Source organism: Leptodactylus fuscus, chromosome 8, assembly GCF_031893055.1.
Source record: "Leptodactylus fuscus isolate aLepFus1 chromosome 8, aLepFus1.hap2, whole genome shotgun sequence".
Taxonomy (NCBI): domain Eukaryota; kingdom Metazoa; phylum Chordata; class Amphibia; order Anura; family Leptodactylidae; genus Leptodactylus; species Leptodactylus fuscus.
Window position 1 is genome coordinate 20,696,668 of NC_134272.1, and position 23,896 is coordinate 20,720,563.

General features: G+C 43.3%; 1 protein-coding gene across 1 annotated transcript; it reads left to right on the plus strand.

The window, feature by feature from the left end:
• The first annotated feature begins 4,684 nt into the window (after nucleotides 1-4,684).
• On the plus strand, nucleotides 4,685-19,693 carry LOC142217547 (up-regulator of cell proliferation-like). The gene is made up of 2 exons (XM_075285833.1): nucleotides 4,685-4,745; nucleotides 14,842-19,693. Exon 2 carries the CDS (start codon nucleotides 14,855-14,857, stop codon nucleotides 19,544-19,546), a length of 4,692 nt encoding a protein of 1,563 aa, XP_075141934.1. The 5' UTR covers nucleotides 4,685-4,745; nucleotides 14,842-14,854; the 3' UTR covers nucleotides 19,547-19,693.
• Nucleotides 19,694-23,896: the final 4,203 nt, after the last annotated feature.

Below are 23,896 nucleotides of genomic sequence, written 5' to 3' on the forward strand. Positions count from 1 at the left end.
TGACCATGTCCTCGGCTAACACAACGTCATAGAAGCTATCATCAACCATGTTTTTCCACAATCTTGCATGGCAACAATCCATCAATATTCACCTTTCCTATACATGGACATATAAGTTCTCACCCAGCTTTCCCAGATACAATATGACATATCTTGGGTCAAACTATCGTTGTCAATACGAGTGCGGTATTATAATAGTTGCGGCGTTTTACATACGGTCATATATACACAGTCAACCTCTTTATTCCTCAAATAAGACAGCGGCTAGGGTCGTAAACATGGTATTAGTAACACAATATCCAACGTCTGAAGATAGAATATTTTTGATCTGACAGATATACGTGCGCAGTGATGGCGCCGACTCTGGGCACTCAGAAAACAGGCTAATTTATAGTTGGTCATGATGGTAGAAGTGACTGGAATGGATTTGATTTTGGAGAGATTCTGGATTTTGATTGCCTCCTCAGAGCGGCCAGAAGGGTGTCATTCTTGTCCTCTCTTTGTGTGTGGCTCTGCTGCTGTGAACCATATTATACTCTCTATCACTGCAGCTGCTCCAAACACCCCCTCTACTCAGCGAAGATGGTTTCTTCCATTACTGGCTCAGGCTAGTCTGGTTCCCACTGAAGGACAAGGAAGGGGAGGCAGGAAATATGGGTCAGGACAGATGGGCCATGCTATCAGAAGGGCCACGCTATCAGAAGAATATCGTATATGTCTGCGAGACACAGCCATCACTGGAGATAGCAAAAAAATATATATTAAAAAATTCTAAATTAATGTGGAAAAAATTACACAGTAAAAGATAAGAGTATCCTTCTGTCCGTATCCTTCTTCTGTCCTTATCCTTCTGAGATTTCGCGCTCTCTCTCAGAGAGGTAGGACACGATATGCACGTAGTACAACGAAGAACTTTTATCGGTATGGATAACGCATTTCGGGACTTTTTTAAACGCTACACAGAGAGTACCCCTTCATGAGATCCAAAGTACTATAGAAACACAAAATTACAAATGCAAGTAAATAAAAAAAAAAAAGAATAAATATAAAAACAACCAAACTAGATATAAAAACGCATGTACATATAATTATGAAATATCGGCACACATAAAAAGATCACGTGCTGAAAAACATAGCTTCTTAAAAAGCTTCCAATAGTGAGTCCATACCATTTGCAGCCATTCTGGGCTTTGGCTTCAAAAACGCAACAAAATCTACAACAAAAAAAATCTATGTTTACAATTTTAACGTGATCATGTGAATATACCCTTACTTTGTAGAAGCTGCCACTAGGGGGCACCAAACTTCTGCTGATATTGAATGTAAAGCTTTTCACAGTGACCGGACAAAAATGGAAAAAATGGAGAAAGACCGTTTTATCGTCAACCACCGGTTCTACATGTATAGCCCTTCCCCGATCATGTATAGCCCCTCCACCTTTCCCTGCTCCCATAGGTGTCATGTACTAGTTATGTCCTATAGATTATAATAGCATAATGATATATTGACAGACCATCGCCCCTAGTCACGTTTCAGAGTTATCTTTGTCTTTGTCCTCTTCTCATTCTCTTGTTAGAGATGTGAGAGGGTCTTGGGGTTCAGTGAAGGGTTAAACTTCAATACAAAAATACACAATAACTCAACTTAAGCTCTCTGAACAATATCATCAAGCAAAAAGAAAAACCATCGAAAGCAGATATATAATAATTAGTAAAATAAGAAATATTTATTGAATGACATAACTAGACATAAGTAGGGGAGCGGACAAAGATAATAAAGAATGGATGCAAAATAAATTCAATACATACCAAATCACGGCCCCTAAGCTGTAAAGGTAATAGGGTGCTGTACATAACAGGTACCCCAATATTCACTTCATTAAAAATATAATATAGATATAACCATAGACATGGTGCCCAATGTGTTAGCAGAAAAGTCGCCCCCCTACTACCCCAATGCGCGTTTCACATCTGCTAGGCTTTGTCAGGAGGTAATAATAATGCAATTCATGGGGCATATAAAGGATGTCAGATAATAATACACATCTAAGGGATCAGTGGCGTAACTAGGGATGATGGGGCTCCAAGGTGAGCATTTCACATGGGCTCCCTGACACCCCCCCCCCCCAAAAAACCCCGTCTGACCTTTTCAGACCCCAGAGTATAATGATCAGACCCAGAGGAGGATATTAAAATAAAAAAAACTGTTACTTACGTCTCCTGGGCTCTGGGATACTGCTGATGTCGGCCATCTTCAATGATGGATCAGACATCACGAGTCAGAATTGCGTCGTGACGCGTTAGGACGTAAGCCCGGCCCACGTGACATCTGGGATGTCACAAAATAGGCCCCAAGCCTTCTAGAGTCCAGCAGATTTATTAGTGTTGTAAAAGTGAAACTGTATAGCAACCAATCACAGTGCAGCTTTCATTTTGTATTCTGCTTCCAAGAAATGAAAGCTGCGCTGTGATTGGCTGATATGGGTAAATAAGATACTTTTACAGCGATCTAATAAATCTGTCCTATTGGCCAGGACCCCCCAAAACTTCTCTGTTGCACCAGAGATCGCTCCAGACGGGCTATAAAACAGGCCCCTCTGAGGGTGTGAGACCTGAAAGACCACCAGATTGCCCAGTAGAAATATTGTCCCCGAGGACGATCCTAACCCAAGTGTGAGCAGTGACGTGCCGGATGAGAAGGCATTCCCTCCCCTTCGAAAACCAAAGGGTTGAAAATGGATGGTATTATACGATGACAGGATTAGAAACAGCGATTATGGACAGTATAACAAATGATAGGATTAGATACAGTGGCTGTAGACAGTACCAGACATGAAAGGATTAGATACAACAGCTCAGCAGACAGTATCACAAATGGTAGGATTAGATACAGTGTTTGTAGACAGTACCACACATGACAAGATTAGATACAGTGGTAAAGCTCAGTATACAGTCCTATGAAAAAGTTTGGGCACCCCTATTAATCTTAATCATTTTTAGTTCTAAATATTTTGGTGTTTGCAGCAGCCATTTCAGTTTGATATATCTAATAACTGATGGACACAGTAATATTTCAGGATTGAAATGAGGTTTATTGTATTAACAGAAAATGTGCAATATGCATTAAACCAAAATTTGACCGGTGCAAAAGTATGGGCACCTCAACAGAAAAGTGACATTAATATTTAGTAAATCCTCCTTTTGCAAAGATAACAGCCTCTAGTCGCTTCCTGTAGCTTTTAATCAGTTCCTGGATCCTGGATGAAGGGATTCTGGACCATTCCTCTTTACAAAACAATACAAGTTCAGTTAAGTTTGATGGTCGCTGAGCATGGACAGCTCGCTCTCAAATGATCTGAAAACAAAGATTGTTCAACATAGTTGTTCAGGGAAAAGATACAAAAAGTTGTCTCAGAGATTTAACCTGTCAGTTTCCACTGTGAGGAACATAGTAAGGAAATGGAAGACCACAGGGACAGTTCTTGTTAAGCCCAGAAGTGGCAGGCCAAGAAAAATATCAGAAAGGCAGAGAAGAAGAATGGTGAGAACAGTCAAGGACAATCCACAGACCACCTCCAAAGAGCTGCAGCATCATCTTACTGCTAATGGTGTCACTGTGCATCGGTCAACAATACAGCACACTTTGCACAAGGAGAAGCTGTATGGGAGAGTGATGAGAAAGAAGCCGTTTCTGCACGTACGCCACAAATCGAGTCGCCTGAGGTATGCAAAAGCACATTTGGACAAGCCAGCTTCATTTGGAAGAAGGTCCTGTGGACTGATGAAAAAAGATTGAGTTGTTTGGTCATACAAAAAGGCGTTATGCATGGCGTCCAAAAAAAACAGCATTCCAAGAAAAACACTTGCTACCCACTGTAAAATTTGGTGGAGGTTCCATCATGCTTTGGGGCTGTTTGGCCAATGCCGGCACCGGGAATCTTGTTAAAGTTGAGGGTCACAGCAGATTCTTGAGAATAATGTTCAAGAATCAGTGACGAAGTTGAAGTTACGCCGGGGATGGATATTTCAGCAAGACAATGATCCAAAACACCGCTCCAAATCGACTCAGGCATTCATGCAGAGGAACAATTACAATGTTCTGGAATGGCCATCCCAGTCCCCAGACCTGAATATCATTGAACATCTGTGGGATGATCTGAAGCGGGCTCGGCGACCATCATGCTCGGCGACCATCAAACTTAACTGAACTTGAATTGTTTTGTAAAGAGCAATGGTCCAGAATCCCTTCATCCAGGGTCCAGGAACTGATTAAAAGCTACAGGAAGCGACTAGAGGCTGTTATCTTTGCAAAAGGAGGATCTACTAAATATTAATGTCACTTTTCTGTTGAGGTGCCCATACTTTTGCACAGGTCAAATTTTGGTTTAATGCATATTGCACATTTTCTGTTAGTACAATAAACCTCTTTTCAATCCTGAAATATTACTGTGTCCATCAGTTATTAGATATATCAAACTGAAATGGCTGCTGCAAACACCAAAATATTTAGAACTAAAAATGATTAAGATTAATAAGGGTGCCCAAACTTTTTCATAGGACTGTACTATACTGTACATTGTGCTCTAGTCTATGATTCCTGACCAGTATTGGATCCAGTATAACATACATGACCTGTAGAGGGAGTTTTCCTCCACGCAGAACTGAAAGTGAAAATAAAAGCTGGTGATTGTGAGCTGACTGCACAGCCCAGAGCGCACTGTACGGAGAGACGACCGGGAACCTCAGGTAACTAATAACATATGGGGACTACAATTCCCAGTATATCCTGATAACTAAAGGCGGAACAACCAGGGATGTTTCTCACTGTGTTACAGCAAAGGGCAAGAAATAAGTCTATAGTAGTTCATGTAACAAGGCAACTGGGATGGGCGTGGAACCATGGAGGGGCAATCTGAGGAGTATTAACCCGTCACCTCCTCAGGAGTAGTGTCCATAACAACAGGCGACCCAGGACTCGGAAATTATTACTGGAGCACAGGATGGAGAAGGGTCCTTGTGAAGCCGGGATGGTGTCACTATCAGGGTACAGTAGTACCCTAGTAGTAGGGTACACGGAGGAAAAGATCGCAGAAACATTTTCCACCTTGAGAACATTCCGTCACGGCATACCGCTCCTGAGTAGGCTTGAATGATTGGGCCTAAACAGGAGCGTGTCTCGAGCCGCGGACGTCGCGGCTGGTTCAGCCACGGAGTCCATGGCAATGTAGGTCATCTTGCTTCTTTTTTCTGCTACTAGCTAGCGGGGAAAAAAAGCGAGCGGCTCCCATTGAGCTGTTTTTTTTTTCTTTAAGTGTAGAGCCCCACATAGGGCTCACAATGTACATTTTTCCCTATCAGTATGTCTTTTTTGGAATATGGGATGGAAATCCACGCAAACACGGGGAGAACATACAAATTCCTTGCAGATGTTTTTTTGCCCTTGGCGGGATTTGAACACCATGACTCCAGTGCTGCAAGGCTGCAGTGTGACCTCCTCCCATTGAGCTGTTTTTACAGGCGGATTTTGAGTCGGATTCTGCATCAAAATCCGCCTGCAAAAAAACTCTGTGTGAACATGTCTGCTCTCTCTCCTGACAAAATACTTTCGTAGAGCTCTGTGTAATGTAAGATGGCTATAACATCTCCTCTACTGCTCCTCTGTTATTCTTACTGGAAATGTATGACCGAAATGGGTGTTACCTTTAACTTTTTTTTTAAAATAGGATGTGCCTGTACATATTCAGTCAGTACTCACACTGTTAAACAGTGTAAGGACACAAGGCAAATGGTAATGCACAGTTGTCAATTAATTCAGACATTTTCAGGAAGAACAATAGAGTAACAGTGCAATCTTAAAAAAGGACATTATCTGTTTTAGTCAATATTTGTGTTCCCCATTTAATAATTCTGGATAATATTTTCTCTTAATTCCGCTTTGCACAGTTCCTCTGTTATTCCTCCCAGAAATCATGGAATAAATTGATAACTGGGTATTACCATTTCCCTTCTAGGAAGGCGTGTTTCCATACCAAAGTCTGACAAACTTAGCCCTGAACGGATAGTGTTAATGTATCCATAAATTTCCAGGAGGAACAGTAGAGAAACAGAATAACACAGAGTTATAGAAAAGAGGCTCCAGGGTTGGTATACAGTATTCCAGACATGTCAGGGAAGAGGACAGAGAAAGAGCAGCTAAATCTAGAGGAAAGATTAAAGGGATCCTATCATTGGATACCCTTTTTTTCTGACTAACATGTAGGAATAACCTTAAGGCTGCATTCACACTACGTAACGCCAGTGTGTATCACAGCCGTACACGCCGGCGTTACAGCAGGGCTGCCGAACACTTTCCATTCATTTCTATGGGAGCCGGCATGCGAGCCTCTACTGGGGCGACGCCTCTATTTTCTTGTGAAACACCACCTCCCTGTGTCTTCTTCCGTCCTGGGTTTCACTCTTCTAGGCCTCGGGCAGAGCTGACTGCGCATGCAGCGGCCACAAGAAAATGGCCGTAAGCTGTGTATGCAACCACAATAGCCACAGCTTACTGAGAAAGCGGCCATTTTCTTGTGGCTGCTGGCATGTGCAGATGGCTCTGCCCGAGGCCTAGAAGATTGAAACCCAGGACGGAAGAAGACACAGGGAGAGGGTGTTTCAGAAGAAGACGGAGGCGGCGCTGGAGAATTCTCTTGCAGCATTAGGAACTCCCCAGTACTGTTTGAACGTTGGGGACCGCCAACCAGTACTGCAAGAGAACTCATTTGCATACAGAAGAAAACCTGGATTTCTACCAAATGGCGGCACGGAGAAAACATCTAAAGGTAGGAGAATAGCCTTTCTTAAGGTTATTCCTACATGTTAGTCAGAAGAAAAGGGTATCCAATGATAGGATCCCTTTAAAGGAATTAGTATATAGACTGTAAGGTTGTACAGCTTGTAGTATGTGTGCTCATTGTAATACCTGTCTGGTTGTAGTGGCTGTAGTGCATGTACTGACTGTAGTGACTGTATGGTTGTAGATGCTGCAGTGCATATGCTGACTGTAGTGCCTGTGGTGCATGTGCATGGCTATATTGCCTGTAGTACATGTGCTAACCAGTAACTGTATGGTGGTAGTAACTGTATTGTTGTAGAGCCTGTAGTGCATGTGCTGAGTGTTCTGCCTGTAGTGTATGTGCATGGTTATAGTGCCTGTAGTGTATGTGCATGGTTATAGTACCTGTAGTGCAACTGCTAACTGTAGTGATTGTATGGTTGTAGAGGCTGTAGTACATGTGCTGAGTGTAGTGCCTGTAATGCATATGCATGGTTATATTGCCTGTAGTACATGTGCTAAACAGTGACTGTATGGTGGTAGTGTCTGTAGTGCATGTGCTAACTGTATTGACTGTATGGTTGTAAGTCCATGTGTTGATTGTAGTGACTGTATGCTTGTATTGTCTATAGTGCATGTGCTGACTGTAGTGACAGTATGCTTGTAGAGGCTGTAGTGCATGGCTGAGTGTAGTAATTGTATGGTTGTATTCTACTTAGTGTATGTGTTGATCGTAGTGACCGTTTGGTTGTATTGCCTGTAGTGCATGTGCTGACTGTTCTGCCTGTAGTACATGTGCATGGTACTAACTGTAGTGATTGTATGGTTTTTAGTGGTTGTAGCGCATGTAGTGACTGTATTGCCTGTAGTGCATGTGCTGACTGTAGAGACCGCATGGTTGTAGTGGTTGTAGCGCATGTAGTGACTGTATGGTTGTATTGGCAGTAGCATATGTACAGAATGTAGTGATTTTAATGGTTGGAAGTGCCTCTGTTGACTGTATGCAGTGGTGTAACCTGACGCTCCTGGACCCCAACGCAAAATTTTTAATGGGGCCCCCACTTCCAATGTGCTATCTATAATATTGGTGTCTTATGTTGTGGAGAGGCCTTTCCGCCCCCTGAGGCTCCAAGGCCCAGTAGCCATTTCTACCTCTGCAACCCTATAAGCTACACTCCTGACTGTATGGTTGTAGTGGCTGTTGTGACTGTATTGATTGCAGTAGTTGTAATGCATATAGTGGTTGTATTTGGGTATAGTGATTTTTGTGTCTTTAATGACTGTAGCGGTTGTGCTGCTGAAATGGCTGTATTAGTTGTAATGACTGTAGTGGTTGTATTTAACTGTAATGATTTTACTGTCTGCAATGGCAGTAGTGGCTGTAGTGGTTGTAGTTACTGTAGTGGTTGTAATGGTTGTAGTGATTTCAGTGGCAGTAGTGACTGTAGTGGTTGTACTGCTGTAATGGCTGTAGTAGTTGTAGTTACTGTAGTGACTATAGTGGTTGTAATGGTTGTAGTGATTTTAGTGGCTGTAGTGACTGTATTGATATAGTGGCTTTAGTGGTTTTAATGGCTGTACAGTCTGTAATAACTGTAGTGGCAGTGTGTGTAGCGGCTGAATCGGCTGTAGTAACTGTATTGTCTGCAATGACTGTAGTAGTTGTACAACTTGTATGGGCTGTAGTAGTTATAGTAGATGTAGGGGATCTAGTTTTCATAGTAGATATAGAGGCTATAGTAGCTGTATGGGATGTAGTGACTGTAGGAATGCAGGAGCTATAGAGACTGCAGTAGACGTTGAATGTAGTTGCTCTAAGGGCTACAGAGGCTGCAGTGCCCGTTGGGTGTAGTAGTTGTAAGGGCTACAGCGGCTGTAGAGGTGTGTACAGGTATGAAGAGGATAGAGCTGGTGTCCGTCAGTCGGATCCAGAAAGAATAGGTATAGAAGGCTAAGTTGGTTTTTGAGCTCTTTTGGTAGGGGTGTTATCCATTGGGGGCACAGGCTCTGTTTGTTATGTCAGTCCAGGTAGCTGCAACGGGGCTAAGGGATTGCAGTAGGGAATCTCGCCCTGCACTACTCCCACTAGCTAACCCGGTCCCTGCCTCACGGGTGTAGGTCGGCTGTTCTCAGGCTAAACCTGACCCCGACAGCTCCTCTCTCACTGACACCATAGGCCTAGAGGGAAGTGGGAGAAGGAATGCCCTATAAGATCTCTAGGGACTGGAGACTAAAGGGGGTCACCCCTAACGAACAAGTGAAGCTGCTACTGACAGGGACTGACAAGGGTGTGCGCTGACTAACAACACAAGCAGCACACAGGAAACATGTAGGAAAGGAATTCCCCAAACCAATATGGGAAGGAACCGTACACTAGGAAACAAACACAGGGAAACTGAGTAGAAATCAAAGGATAAGGCAATTCACTCACACAGTCAATTATACACGGAGGGAGGATTGGTGAACACAGAAGGGAAAACACACAAACCAACTTGTTCACCCAAAACCTCCCAAAAACCAACCACGGAACTTCCTCTATCCAAGATAACCACCTACTCCTCCTGCTAAGGCCTAGCTCTGTAAAAGCGACACTCAGCACAGAACCATGGGAGGCATGGGTTTAAATACAGAGTAGAGACCACTCCTCCCAGGTGCAAATGGGAGGACAGACTAATGAACCAGGAAATCAAGCTGCCTACCAACAGTGCGTGCGAGCAAGTCAGAAGGTGTGCACCAATACCCACGACACAAAATACTCCTAACAGGATCCTCCCCTCAAGGAGAAGACTCCGGATTCTCTAGGAGCATCCTTCTTCGGGAACTCCTTGTGGAATTTCTCCACGAGTCTGGGGGCTGACATATCCGACTCCAGAACCCAAGAATTATCTTCAGGACCGTATCCCTTCCATGCCACCAGATACCGTAGCTTCCCCCGAACATATTTGCTATCCAGAACTCGGGATATCTCATACTCCCCGGACTCAGAAACTGGTGGAACTTTAACTGGAGACGTTCCCTTCTTGGCCTTCTTTAACAAGGAGACATGAAACACCCGGTTTATCTTCCACCTTTTAGGTAGTTGCAGCTGCGCCGCCACTTCATTTACCATCTTGATGATCTTAAAAGGACCCACAAACCTGGGACTCAGCTTCTTGCTAGGAACCTTCAACCTGATATTCTTGGTGGACAACCAAACCATCTCACCAGGGAAGAACTGCAACTCCCCTCTCTTCCTATCCGCCTGGACCTTAGCCTGGTGCGACGCCCGCACCAGATTCTCTCGGATACGGGACCATACCCCTTGCAGCTTTTTAGAAAATAGCTCCTCCTCCGGAACTGGGGACGAAATGGAAGAAAATACTCCGAAAACAGGATGTCTACCACCGGAGCAAAAAAAAGGTGTGGTACCTGTGGCGTTGGAATCATGGTTGTTTAAGGAAAATTCTGCCAGGGGAAGAAAGTCAGCCCAATTATTCTGATTCTCTCGAACAAAACACCTCAAAAACTGTTCCACATCCTGATTCTTCCTCTCTGTTTGCCCGTTAGACTCCGGGTGAAACCCGGAGGAAAACGACAGTGTAACTCCCAACCTGCTGCAAAAAGCCCGCCAGAATTTAGCCACAAATTGCGGACCCCTGTCCGAAACGATCTCCTCAGGAAGACCATGCAACCTTACAATTTCTTTAATAAATGACCCTGATAGTGTCTTGGCACATGGCAGCCTGGAAAACGGGATCAAATGGCACATTTTCGTGAAGCGGTCAACGACTACCCAAATGACCGTGAAACCCTTAGACACTGGAAGGCCCGTGATGAAATCCATAGACAGATGAGTCCAAGGTGCCTTAGGAGGTTCTAACGGATGTAGAAGACCGTGGGGACGGGTATGCGACGCCTTGGCTCTTGCACAGACCGAACAATTTTGAACAAACTGCAAGACATCCTTACTCCACCCTGGCCACCAAAAATTCCTAGACACCAATCTCATGGTCTCTGAAACCCCCGGGTGACCAGCAAGAACCGACTCGTGACACTCCCTCAGTAGACTTTGTCGGAGAGTAGTTGGGACAAACAGCTTGTTTCTAGGTATCTTGGAAGGTGCAGCGTGTTGCGCTTCGATCAAGGCTTTCTCCAATTTCGTGCCCAATACTGCTACCACCACTCCATCCCCAAGAATAGTGGCCGGCGCCTCTCGTTCCTCCTCAGTCGACATATACCGGGATAAAGCATCAGCCTTAACATTCTTTGAACCCGGCACATAAGTCACGGTAAAATGGAACCGCGCAAAAAATAGAGCCCATCTGGCCTGCCGTGCATTTAATCTCTTCGCCGACCCAAGATAAATCAAATTCTTGTGGTCAGTAAATACCTGGACTGGCCTTCTGGCCCCCTCCAGGAAATGACGCCAATGTTCGAACGCTAGTTTTATTGCCAGTAGTTCTCTATCTCCGATGTCATAATTCCGTTCAGAGGCAGAGAATTTCTTAGAAAAGAAGGCACAGGGATGCGTACCCTCCTCGAACTCCTGAGAAAGTACTGCACCCACCCCCACCGAGGAGGCATCCACCTCCACTCGGAAGGCCAACCTCTCATCCGGCTGTCTCAAAATGGGAGCGGAGGAGAATCGCTTCTTCAATTCTTCAAACGCGGCTAGCGCCTCTGGCGACCACTTAGCACAGTCAGCCCCCTTCTTAGTCAAGTCCGAGATGGGTTTCACAACCTCAGAAAATCCCTTAATAAACTGGCGATAATAGTTGGAGAATCCCAAGAACCGTTGGACCGCCTTTAGGTTCTCAGGTCGCGGCCACTCCAAGACTGCCCTGACCTTCTCAGGATCCATCTCGAACCCCTTGTCCGATAGGATATAGCCAAGGAAACATAATTTATTGACCGCGAACACACATTTCTCCAGCTTAGCACTTAATTGGTTAACCCTCAGGAGATTTAAAACCTCTCTCACTCTCTCCCAATGAGTCTCCAAATCCGGGGTGTAAATGAGTATATCGTCCAGATAGACCACAACCCCCCTCCCTATGACGGCACTTAGTACATCATTAATAAAATTCTGAAAAAACGCGGGCGCATTGGTTAGACCGAAAGGCATCACCAGATTCTCAAAGTGTCCTAGGGGTGTGTTAAACGCTGTTTTCCACTCATCCCCCTTCTTGATTCTCAGCAAGTTATACGCCCCACGTAAATCTATTTTACTAAACCAGCGAGCTCCCGTAATCTGGCTGAAAAGATCCGAGATCAACGGGATGGGATAGGGATTCCGCACCGTGATTTTATTAATCTCCCTAAAATCCAAACAAGGGCGCAACCCTCCATCTTTCTTCTTTACAAAGAAAAACCCCACTGCTACTGGGGACTTAGATGGGCGAATATGCCCCACCTCTAGACTCCCCTCAATATACTCTTTGAGCGCCTCCCTCTCCGGAATAGTGAGATTGTACAACCTTGTCTTGGGTAACACTGCATTAGGTATAAATTTAATCGAGCAATCATAGGTGCGATGTGGTGGTAATGTCTTGGCTGCCCTTTCCTCAAAGACCTCCCTGAACTCACATATTTCTTGAGGCAAATTGTCTATAGACAAAGACATCACGGATATGGGCAGACATCGACCATTACACCCATGCCCCCAAGAAACTACTGTCTCGGTCTCCCAGTTGATAATAGGGTTATGCTGCTTCAGCCAGGGCCACCCCAACACTACTTGTGCTGGTAATTTAGACAACAAGAACAAGTCAATCTCTTCCCTGTGGCCACCCACAATAAACTCCAGACCCTCCACCTGTTTGGAGATGACAGATTGCTGTAGAGGGGTCTTATCAATAGCCCACACCGGTATCTGAGACTTCAAGACCAAAGGACTCACCCTTAGTTGCTCGCAAAACTCTGAGTCAATAAGGTTGACTGCCGAACCACAATCAACCAAAATCCGGCACTTCTGCCCATTTACCCATCCATCAAGGGTCAACCCGGCAGTCTGAGTACAGGAAATATGCACACCTCCCTCCTTAGTAGGTTTTCTCCCCTTACTCTCAATAGACCTGGGGTTATTACCCTCCTTGGCGAACCATTCTCTGGAGGGGCACACCCTTGCTAAATGTCCCATTCCTCCACACACAAAACAGCGTACTGTGCGGGACCCTTCACTCTTGGGTCTAGCACTTCGCACAGTGGCCCCAATCTGCATGGGTTGGTCCCCCGGGTCCTCTCCAAAAACAGAGAATTGAGGAGGGCTAAGCCCCCCAGGACTCTTGTCTCCACGCTCCCGGAGGCGCCGTCCAACTCTAATTGCCAGCTGCATGGCCTCATCTAGATCTCCAGGAACAGGGTGAGAAACTAGATGATCTTTAACCTGGTCCGAGAGCCCTGTCTCAAACTGACTAAGTAGAGCGGGGTCATTCCAGTGTACTTCTGCTGCCCACCTACGAAACTCTGTGCAATATTTCTCTATAGCGTGATCCCCTTGCACCACACGTCGTAGGTTATACTCAGCCGTGCGTACCCTGTCTGGGTCGTCATACAGTAACCCCATTGTGGAGAAAAACGCCTCTACAGTTAGTAAGCAAGCTGAGTCGGCTGGTAACGAATGTGCCCAGATGAGGGGATCATCTCTCAATAAAGTAATAATAATCCCAACTCTCTGTACCTCAGAACCGGAGGAAAACGGCCGTAGCCGGAAATACAAAAGACAGTCCTTTTGAAATCGGAAAAAATCTGACCTCTTACCTCGGAAGGGTTCAGGTAAGCTGACTTTTGGCTCCAGAGGCCGACCCACAGGGGCGCTACTCACCTGCCTCTGTATGCCCTCCACCTGAGAGGCTGTGTGTTGAGCCAACTGCTGTACTTGAGATACGCCAGAAGCTTGGATGGCATCCATTCGTAGCTTGATCCCCTCCATCTCAGTGGAGATCTGCTGCACCGCCTGGTACAACTGTTTCAGGTCCGTCATAATGCAAACGAACCTTTCCCTTTTTTTTTTTTTTTTTTTTTTACCGGCTGAGTGTACTGTTATGTCAGTCCAGGTAGCTGCAACGGGGCTAAGGGATTGCAGTAGGGAATCTCGCCCTGCACTACTCCCACTAGCTAACCCGGTCCCTGCCTCACGGGTGTAGGTCGGCTGTTCTCAGGCTAAACCTGACCCCGACAGCTCCTCTCTCACTGACACCGTAGGCCTAGAGGGAAGTGGGAGAAGGAATGCCCTATAAGATCTCTAGGGACTGGAGACTAAAGGGGGTCACCCCTAACGAACAAGTGAAGCTGCTACTGACAGGGACTGACAAGGGTGTGCGCTGACTAACAACACAAGCAGCACACAGGAAACATGTAGGAAAGGAATTCCCCAAACCAATATGGGAAGGAACCGTACACTAGGAAACAAACACAGGGAAACTGAGTAGAAATCAAAGGATAAGGCAATTCACTCACACAGTCAATTATACACGGAGGGAGGATTGGTGAACACAGAAGGGAAAACACACAAACCAACTTGTTCACCCAAAACCTCCCAAAAACCAACCACGGAACTTCCTCTATCCAAGATAACCACCTACTCCTCCTGCTAAGGCCTAGCTCTGTAAAAGCGACACTCAGCACAGAACCATGGGAGGCATGGGTTTAAATACAGAGTAGAGACCACTCCTCCCAGGTGCAAATGGGAGGACAGACTAATGAACCAGGAAATCAAGCTGCCTACCAACAGTGCGTGCGAGCAAGTCAGAAGGTGTGCACCAATACCCACGACACAAAATACTCCTAACACTGTTCACAGCAGATGCACAGGAATACCTTAACTACATTGGCATTGTCACCATCTCCACCTTCAGACCTGTGTGTACATTGCAAAACAGAGGAATAAAACACTTTCATTCTGTAGATGTAACATCTTTATATATCTTGGAACGGGACAGAAATGGCCACTGGAATATAAAATCTTTGTCTATAATTCTTCATTATTATACGTTTTGTAGATGTTACAGAAGAATATCTCAGCCTAAGATTTCTTATTTGTTTTTTAAGACAGGAAAAAAGAATGGATTGCCTACTGACCGAGCTCCAATTGGAGGATTACCAAGATGCCAAGCTTAGTCTGGAACATGTCATGTGTATCACAAAGGAGAATGAGGGTGAATCTTCTGCTCAAACTTCACTACCATGGATCTTTCTTAGAAAACTTATTGCACTGGATGAAACTGCACGAAATACCATGACTGATCACAACGTAAGTGTCTTCAGCAAAGAAGACGATCTGTTTGGAACCATGGAGATGTTGTCTAGAAATTCTCCTCACCCACTGGATGTTCTTTGCGCTCTTCTGCGTTCTGCTGAAAGCTTTCTGCAACAATTCATTTTCTCAAAAATGTCCATGTGTCAGTTTGCAGTTCCTCTTGTACTTCCTTCTTATGAGAACAAGCCATGTACCTTTTTGCTATGGCCCATGAGAAACATTATAAAGAAGTGGAGGCCAATGTCATTACTAAGCACCAAAGGTTTCAGAGAAGACAACCTTGTGAACATTTCTATGCCGATCTTCTCATTTGTCAGATTAGGCAATTGTAGTCTCTCAAAATCCAAAATCCTCAACAATGTCCTCAGTCCATCCTACACTCATCATGACTTCTTTGTGCACCAGGACATTGAATGTGGTTACCATCCTAGAAAAATATCAGATGGACTCGTGGAGCTCTTCTGGTACTTTCCCAGTGGGAGTCAAAGCTCTAGCATTTTATGTGACCCCATCGCTGTCATGAATCTTCGTGGAGATCTAGAATCAAATCCAAAGCAGTTCAGTTTGATAACTAAGGTCTCTTCTGCTATTTTTATTTTCTCTGAAGGTCTAGAAGAAAAACACTGGAGAGTATTGGAGAGTTCTGCATTAGAGAATCCAAACTTATATTTCATTATCTCTCTACCTGATGGCAAACATTGCAATGAGGAAACAGACAAAACTCTACATAAGTTACTGACATCTCTTCACTTGAGCAGAAAACACATTTTGGTGAAAGATTCCAAGATAAATGATGCTGAAATTGTAAAAGGCATACAGAACCATATAAGAAGTTTGACCAAGACTTTTCCTAAATCTATGACGTTAGAGGAAGTTGCGGACATTTCCAATGAACATGGAATCGTTGTAGATGAGAATGAGGAAGACTGCCAGGGAGCCAAGGATCTAGCCAAGAAGATTACCAGTCAAATCATAGATGTATCAAAGTATAAGAAACAAACCCTGGTCCTGCAGGGGGATCTGTGGAAAAAGATTACTAAAAACGAAAAAGAACTTTGCAGAATGTCGAAACAAGGAGATGTTAGTGGGGAGGCCTACAAGTCAGAGCTAAAAGGAGAAATTTTGGCGCTACGTAGACAACAAAGCCAGCAAGAACTTCAGGAAAACATGAAGAAGTTTTTGTTTGCAATCACTGACATGCCTCAGGCTAAGAAGCTTTATTTCTTGATGTGGATGAAGATATTTCTTGATGATATTTCTCGATCAAATTTAAAAGAGTTACAAATTGAGTATTTAAAAAATTCTACCAGCACGGTGATGCTAAAAGAAATAGATCAAAAGATGTCTGACAGCTCACTTGGATTAGAACATTTCTTACGTGAACTGGGGCAGATGCATGAGGCACAGTTTTTTAAACCAAATCATAAAGATCTAGGACAAAGTGAGCCTAGTGATCTTCCCAGATTGGCTGCCAGTCTCCTGTTGGATGGGTTCCCTTTGGAGCTGATAGATGGAGATGCCTCCAACATTCCCTTGCAATGGATAACTGATGTCCTGACGGAGTTGGATAAGAAGACAGGAAGACGATGTAGAATGAGAGTGATAACTGTGCTGGGAGTGCAGAGTACGGGGAAGTCCACCCTTCTAAACACAATGTTTGGTCTACAGTTTCCTGTGGCTAGTGGAAGATGCACACGAGGAGCCTTCATGACCATCATAAAAGTAAAAGAGAACTTCCAGATAGAACTAGGCTGTGAATTTATTTTGGTGATTGACACTGAGGGGTTAAAAGCTCCTGAATTGGCTTCTCTAGTGGACAGTTACGAACATGACAATGAGTTGGCCACACTAGTAGTTGGATTGAGTGACATCACCATCATTAATATATCCATGGAAAACTCATCAGAAATGAAGGATATTTTACAGATTGTAGTCCATGCATTTCTCCGTATGAAAGAAATAGGAAAGAAACCCAACTGTCATTTTGTTCATCAGAATGTGAGTGATGTGTCCGCTCATGCTATGGGTATAAGAGACAGGAAGAAACTCTTGGAGCACCTCAACCAGATGACCAAAGCTGCAGCAAAAATGGAAAAATTGGAGGGGATAACAAGCTTTAATGATATCATGGATTATGATCTCAATGAACACACATGGTACATTCCTGGCTTGTGGTATGGCATTCCACCCATGGCTCCCATAAACACCGGCTACAGTGAGGGAGTTCTTTCACTTAAAAAATATATACTTGAGTTCCTGAAAAAGAAAGTACAGAAGCCACAAACCATTCCGGATTTTCTTGAGTGGTTGAAAAGTTTGTGGAATGCTGTAAAACACGAAAAATTTATATTCAGCTTTCGAAACAGCCTAATAGCAGATGCCTATGACCAGCTGTCAATAAAATATTCACAACTGGAGTGGAGCTTAAGAAAAGAAATCTATAACTGGCTGACCGAGGTGTTGACATCTATAAAGAATGAGCCAACGGCAAATCTAACGTTGGAAACATTGACTGAAATAATACAGTCCACTTCAGAAATACTGGCCAAAGAAGAGAAGAAAATGCAACATTTACTAGAGACTTATTTCGATTCCGAACTGGAAAATGCACATTTGGTAGAAAAATATCGGGAAGATTTCATGAAAAGTATAAAAAGTCTTACAAAGGAATTAAATGAAGAAATAACCAAAAAAAGCAGAGAAGCCATTCGTATCCAAAAGATAAACCGTAACATAGAAAGTTTGAAGGACATTTACATATCAAAAATAGAAGAAAAGGTGACAACGCTTTTCTGCTTGTGCAGGGACAGAACACAGAAACTAAACATTGAGGAGATTAAAGCAGAATTTGATGCCATGTGGGATGATACAATAAGAGGCCTACAAGTCAAATCTATAGAAAAACAAGACATTGACCAAATCATGCTCTGTCAACTTCGGAAAGAGATGAACCACAAATCAGGTGCCATCAATGAGAAACTGTTGAATATCAAGACCCTTTCTGAATTTGTAGGTGAAATGTTTGAGGTCCGAGATGAACACATTGATCTAAAATGGTACAAAAAATGTCAAGACAAAATCTGGTATAAAGTTGCAGGTTTAAAAGATTACTATAAAGAAGAATACAGTTTTAAGTCAAAGCAGGTCGCAGAATACTTGGTAGAGAAAGGTCTGAGCTATGTCGACCAAATCGTGAAGACGAACGAGAATTATCATGATACATTTTGTTTAGAATTGCTTAAAATGGTCAACGAGAAACTACAACAGAAAGATGTGAAGAGCCTGCACACCACCGACCATTTTGAGTTGGACCTCAAGCTTCTGGTGTTAGGCAAAGCAGCACCAAAGTTCCAAGAATTACACAATCATTTTGTAGATTTAAACAACCCATACCTACGTCTGGAAACCTTAAAATCTGAATATTTTTCTGTTTTCAAAGCTTTATTCCAGGAGAAAGATGAATGCAAAACCAGGGCCCAACACTTCTGTGAACTCTGCCTCAAACCGGCCATAGTGCAATATGTGAACCACCACCTCGGGCAGGAGATAGTCAGCGACATACTGAATGGAGATGACAACATGAAATACATGAGCCGCACTTTCTTTCAGCTGCGGGTGCTCTGTAAGCTTCTAGAAGACCACTCATTTGAGCAATATGTCAAGTATATCAATAACTATGAGCAATTTGTCAAGGAATGTATCTTAGAGTTCATTAAAGAGAAATATGAAGATCCCAAAGATTTGCAATCATTGCGATCAAACATAATCTTGTCCATTCTCAAAAAATTAAGAAACATTTTTCAAAACTCCCAAATGCAGGAAAGAACAAATGTCCCAGAATTCCTTAGAAATGTCCGTAAGATGCTTCGTAAGGATTTAGTCATATCTGAAGAAGATCTGAAGGTGATCAGTTTTCAGAATTCTGTGCCTGTCTCTCAGTTTGCTGTGGATGTCGAGTCCTTCCTCTTTGAGCTTGGAGAAGACATCCTGTCTGAAATGGGACTTTCAACCATCGAGGCTGTTCTTGCTTCAGTAACCCTAAAACCAGAACAAGAATTGTTCAACAAAGTTATTGGATGTGGGAAGCAGTGCCCATTCTGTAAAGTTCCCTGTGAGGCCGGGTGTGTTGAGCACACAGAGCACTTTGCTACTGTCCATCGTCCTCAAGGTCTGGGCAGATACAGATATGTGGACACCAATGTGTTGTGTTCCTCACTATGTTCTACCGATGTTGTTACTGAGAATTCATTCAGAAACTCGGATACTGATTGGAAATTTCATCCCTATAAAGATTACCAGGAGTTTTACCCAGATTGGATGATCCAACCCGATCCGAGTATCAATGCCTTTGACTTTTGGAAATTTATCTTTAAAGAGTTTAATGCCCAGTTTGCAAAGAAATACAAGGCGAAGCCTGCAAGTCTACCCAAAGACTGGTATGAAATAACCAAGGAGCAAGCTCTCGAAAGTTTGAAGGAATCATTCCGTGTAAAATAAATTCTACTGTCATCAAGTAAAGACCAGAAGGACTCTGTATACCATTATAACCACTTCGTATGACAACTCACACACTGGCGGCTCTGCCTTACGGAGTCATTGTGTGAATGTCTGGACAATGAGGTGGATTCCGATTTAGATCTATAAAAAGCCCCTATACTAAATAAATCTAATAGTAAATCTAATATGGGGAGAAAGGAACAGGGCAGCAGAATTATTTTTCCTTTAAAGTTAATGGAAGAAAATTCCCAGGAGAATTTCATTTAGGACGAATGTGCTCTGTTTATAGGTAATCCCATAATATTATTCAAGATTAACGTTAGGATACCATAGACCAGTGACCCACCCCCTCCTTCCTCTAATCATAGGAGATCCAAATTGATGACGTGTGGCTTTGACCTCCTTTACATGGACGGATATTTTGGTAGTTCCCATCATTCCCTGCCTGTACATTGTTATGTTAGCAGTCATTGCGATTAGAGTATTTTATGCAGATAATTATATGAGGAAACTCTGCAGACGTTTTGGCAAGTTTGGGAGCTATAATTCCAAGTATTTGCATCCAGGCGGTTGTAAGGACCTGCTGGTAGTTGTAGTTTGGTAACAGAGCCAGAGATAGGAAACACATTTAGCAGCTAGAAAGAGGTGATAAATATGCAGCCCTGCCCCTCACGTCTTCTGTTCTGAACTTTGCTTTATTGCTTCAAAATATACTTAACTCTTTTTAATAAAGATATTTTCTTAAGTCAAATTGTGCTCAGGTGTCAGATGCTTCCTAGTATACCCCCTTCAGCACTTTTTTTTTTCCCAAACAGAACATCAAGCTTTCAGCACTTCAGCAATTTCCATTTAAATTTTACTGATCCTGAGTTACATCCTGTATTATACTCCAGAGCTGCGCTCACTATTTTCCTGGTGCAGTCACTGTGTACATACATTACATTACTTATCCTGTACTGATCCTGAGTTACATCCTGTATTATACTCCAGAGCTGCGCTCGCTATTCTGCTGGTACAGTCACTGTGTACATACATTACATTACTTATCCTGTATTATACTCCAGAGCTGCGCTCACTATTCTGCTGGTGCAGTCACTGTGTACATACATTACATTACTTATATACTACTGATCCTGAGTTACATCCTGTATTATACTCCAGAGCTGCACTCACTATTCTGCTGGTACAGTCGCTGTGTACATACATTACATTACTTATCCTGTACTGATCCTGAGTTATATCCTGTATTATACTCCAGAGCTGCGCTCACTATTCTGCTGGTGCAGTCACTGTGTACATACAGTACATTACTTATCCTGTATTATACTCCAGAGCTGCGCTCACTATTTTCCTGGTGCAGTCACTGTGTACATACATTACATTACTTATCCTGTACTGATCCTGAGTTACATCCTGTATTATACTCCAGAGCTGCGCTCACTATTTTCCTGGTGCAGTCACTGTGTACATACATTACATTACTTATCCTGTACTGATCCTGAGTTACATCCTGTATTATACTCCAGAGCTGCGCTCGCTATTCTGCTGGTACAGTCACTGTGTACATACATTACATTACTTATCCTGTATTATACTCCAGAGCTGCACTCACTATTCTGCTGGTATAGTCACTGTGTACATACATTACTTATCCTGTACTAATCCTGAGTTACATCCTGTATTATACTCCAGAGCTGTGCTCACTATTCTGCTGATGCAGTCACTGTGTACATACATTACTTATCCTGTACTGATCCTGAGTTACATCTTGTATTATACTGCAGAGCTGCACTCATTATTCTGCTGGTGCAGTCACTGTGTACATACATTACATTACTTATCCTGTACTGATCCTGAGTTACATCCTGTATTATACTCCAGAGCTGCACTCACTATTCTGCTGGTACAGTCACTGTGTACATTCATTACATTACTTATCCTGTACTGATTCTGAGTTACATCCTGTATTATACTCCAGAGCTGCACTCACTATTCTCCTGGTGCAGTCACTGTGTACATACATTACATTACTTATCTTGTACTGATCCTGAGTTACATCCTGTATTATACTCCAGAGCTGCACTCACTATTCTGCTGGTGCAGTCACTGTGTACGTACATTACATTACTTATCCTGTACTGATCCTGAGTTACATCCTGTATTATACTCCAGAGCTGCACTCACTATTCTGCTGGTACAGTCACTGTGTACATACATTACATTACTTATCCTGTACTGAATAACAAATACACAAGCATGAGGAAAGGGTATAAAAGATCAATAATTGACACATCTAGTGAGAATACCCAGTATGAGGTCATAGTATGCATGCATTTTCAAGACCAACACAAGGGGTAAACAAAAGAAACGGAAAGAAAATGCTACCAATAATCATAAAATTTATTATTTATTAATTACAAAAGACAAGGGACAACATATTAAAAAGTGACAGGACATATTCTACCAACAGGTAGGTATGAGGGCAGGTTCAGTAAGTAAAGGGTGTGTATATATCAAACAATGGGTTAAATGCTCCAATGCATCTGAAAAAGTTAGGCAAAGTAAAAAATAATTAGATAATCCCTAACATGTGTCATAAAGTGACAAATTCATGGCTAGTGCAAAAAGGGACAATCCAATTTGTATAGAATATGTCAGATATCAGATGTATCCACAGTCATATCTATATACTCATAGCTGGCTAGTCCAGCCAGCAAGGGTGGAATAGTCACAAAGCAAATGCATATGGTCAATCAAAACACTAGTAAGGGATAGACTGCATGGAGCAGGAAACATAATAGCTGAAAAGTTTTTCTACATACCCATAGATACAGCATGCATGTATGCTGACCAGCCCACACACCAGGCATCCTGTATTATACTCCAGAGCTGCGCTCACTATTCTGCTGGTGCAGTCACTGTGTACATACATTACATTACTTATCCTGTAGTGATCCTGTAGTGATCCTGAGTTACATCTTGTATTATACTCCAGAGCTGCGCTCACTATTCTGCTGGTAAAGTCACTGCCTACATACATTACATTACTTATCATGTACTGATCTTGAGTTACGTGCAAAGGTTTCATAAGTGTCCACCCCATCACCAACATCACTTACGGCTTGTTCACATCAGCGTTGTGAACTCCGTACTTCAGGTTTCCGTTTCCTGCCTAAAACAGAGGCAGGAGACGGAAACCTGCAGGAGTCTCTCTCACCCATTCATTTGAATGGGTGAGAGAGATGTCCGGCCGTGAGCGGCGGTGAGCGTTTTAGGCTCTCTGCCGCGAAACCGGGTTTTATAATCTGGACACAGAGTCGGACATGCAGTAGTCTGTGTCCGGATAAAAAAATCCGGTTTCGCGGCGGAGAGCCTAAAACGCTCACCGCCGCTCACGGCCGGACCCGGTCTGTGGTTTCCATCTTCTGGCATGCAGAAGACGGAAACCACTTAACGGACAGGAGAACGCTGGTGTGAACCTAGCATTAGAAATACCTGACACAAATTATAGATAGTTTAGGGCCACCAAAACCCAACATATCACCCCAGCCCTGCAGATAGATTTATTAGGGTCACCTGAATCAAACAGTCTTTTGCTCTTCTTCTTTGCATTCATTTCACTGTCAGTGAATGGGGGCTATTCACCTGACCATAATTCTAATGGTCCGTTGCCATATAGGATGTGTGTGCATCTAGTCTTAGACTGCCATCACTTGTCTGAAATGAACTATGGTTGGCCATATATATGGTCAACTGCTCCAAACAGATGAACAGCCACAAACCTTCCAATAAGCGTTCAACTACCCCAGACACGTAGAAAATGAACAGATTAAAGCCATTCAGTGCTAATAAAGTGCTGAAAACAGGAAATGACGGATATGTTGTGGGTGTGTATTATAAGGTACAAACACACGTCCACAATACAAAAATGCCCCCCCCCCCCCCCCAGGTCTGTCAGTCTAGTCCATACACAACAAATCATGGCAGAAAAAATCCAACATGACAAATTTTTGTTCAGACCAACTTGAGTTGATGGTTGGCTGTATAGGACAGACTGGCCTAGGTTTAGGTATGACCAATCCACAGCAGACAGTCCAAATCTGCCACTTCAGCTGTGTAAAATCTAATGTGTATGGCCAGCTTAAAGGCGTTTGTGTAGGATATATTTTTTTTAGTTTTATTTTAGGTTGGGGAAGGTGGAAAAGAAAAGAAACATACTCACCTGTCCCAATACACCAATGCCTCCCAGTACGGTCCAGTCCTTCTGCTCCAATGTCACCGACTGCGACGTCCCATGCCGTTTGGCCTCAGCAGTCACGTGTGGTGGGGACTTCCTCCTGAAGAAAATAG

Coding starts and splice junctions, on each gene's coding strand:
- LOC142217547 (XM_075285833.1), top strand. CDS start 14,855: ATGGATTGCCTACTGACCGAGCTCCAATTGGAGGATTACCAAGATGCC.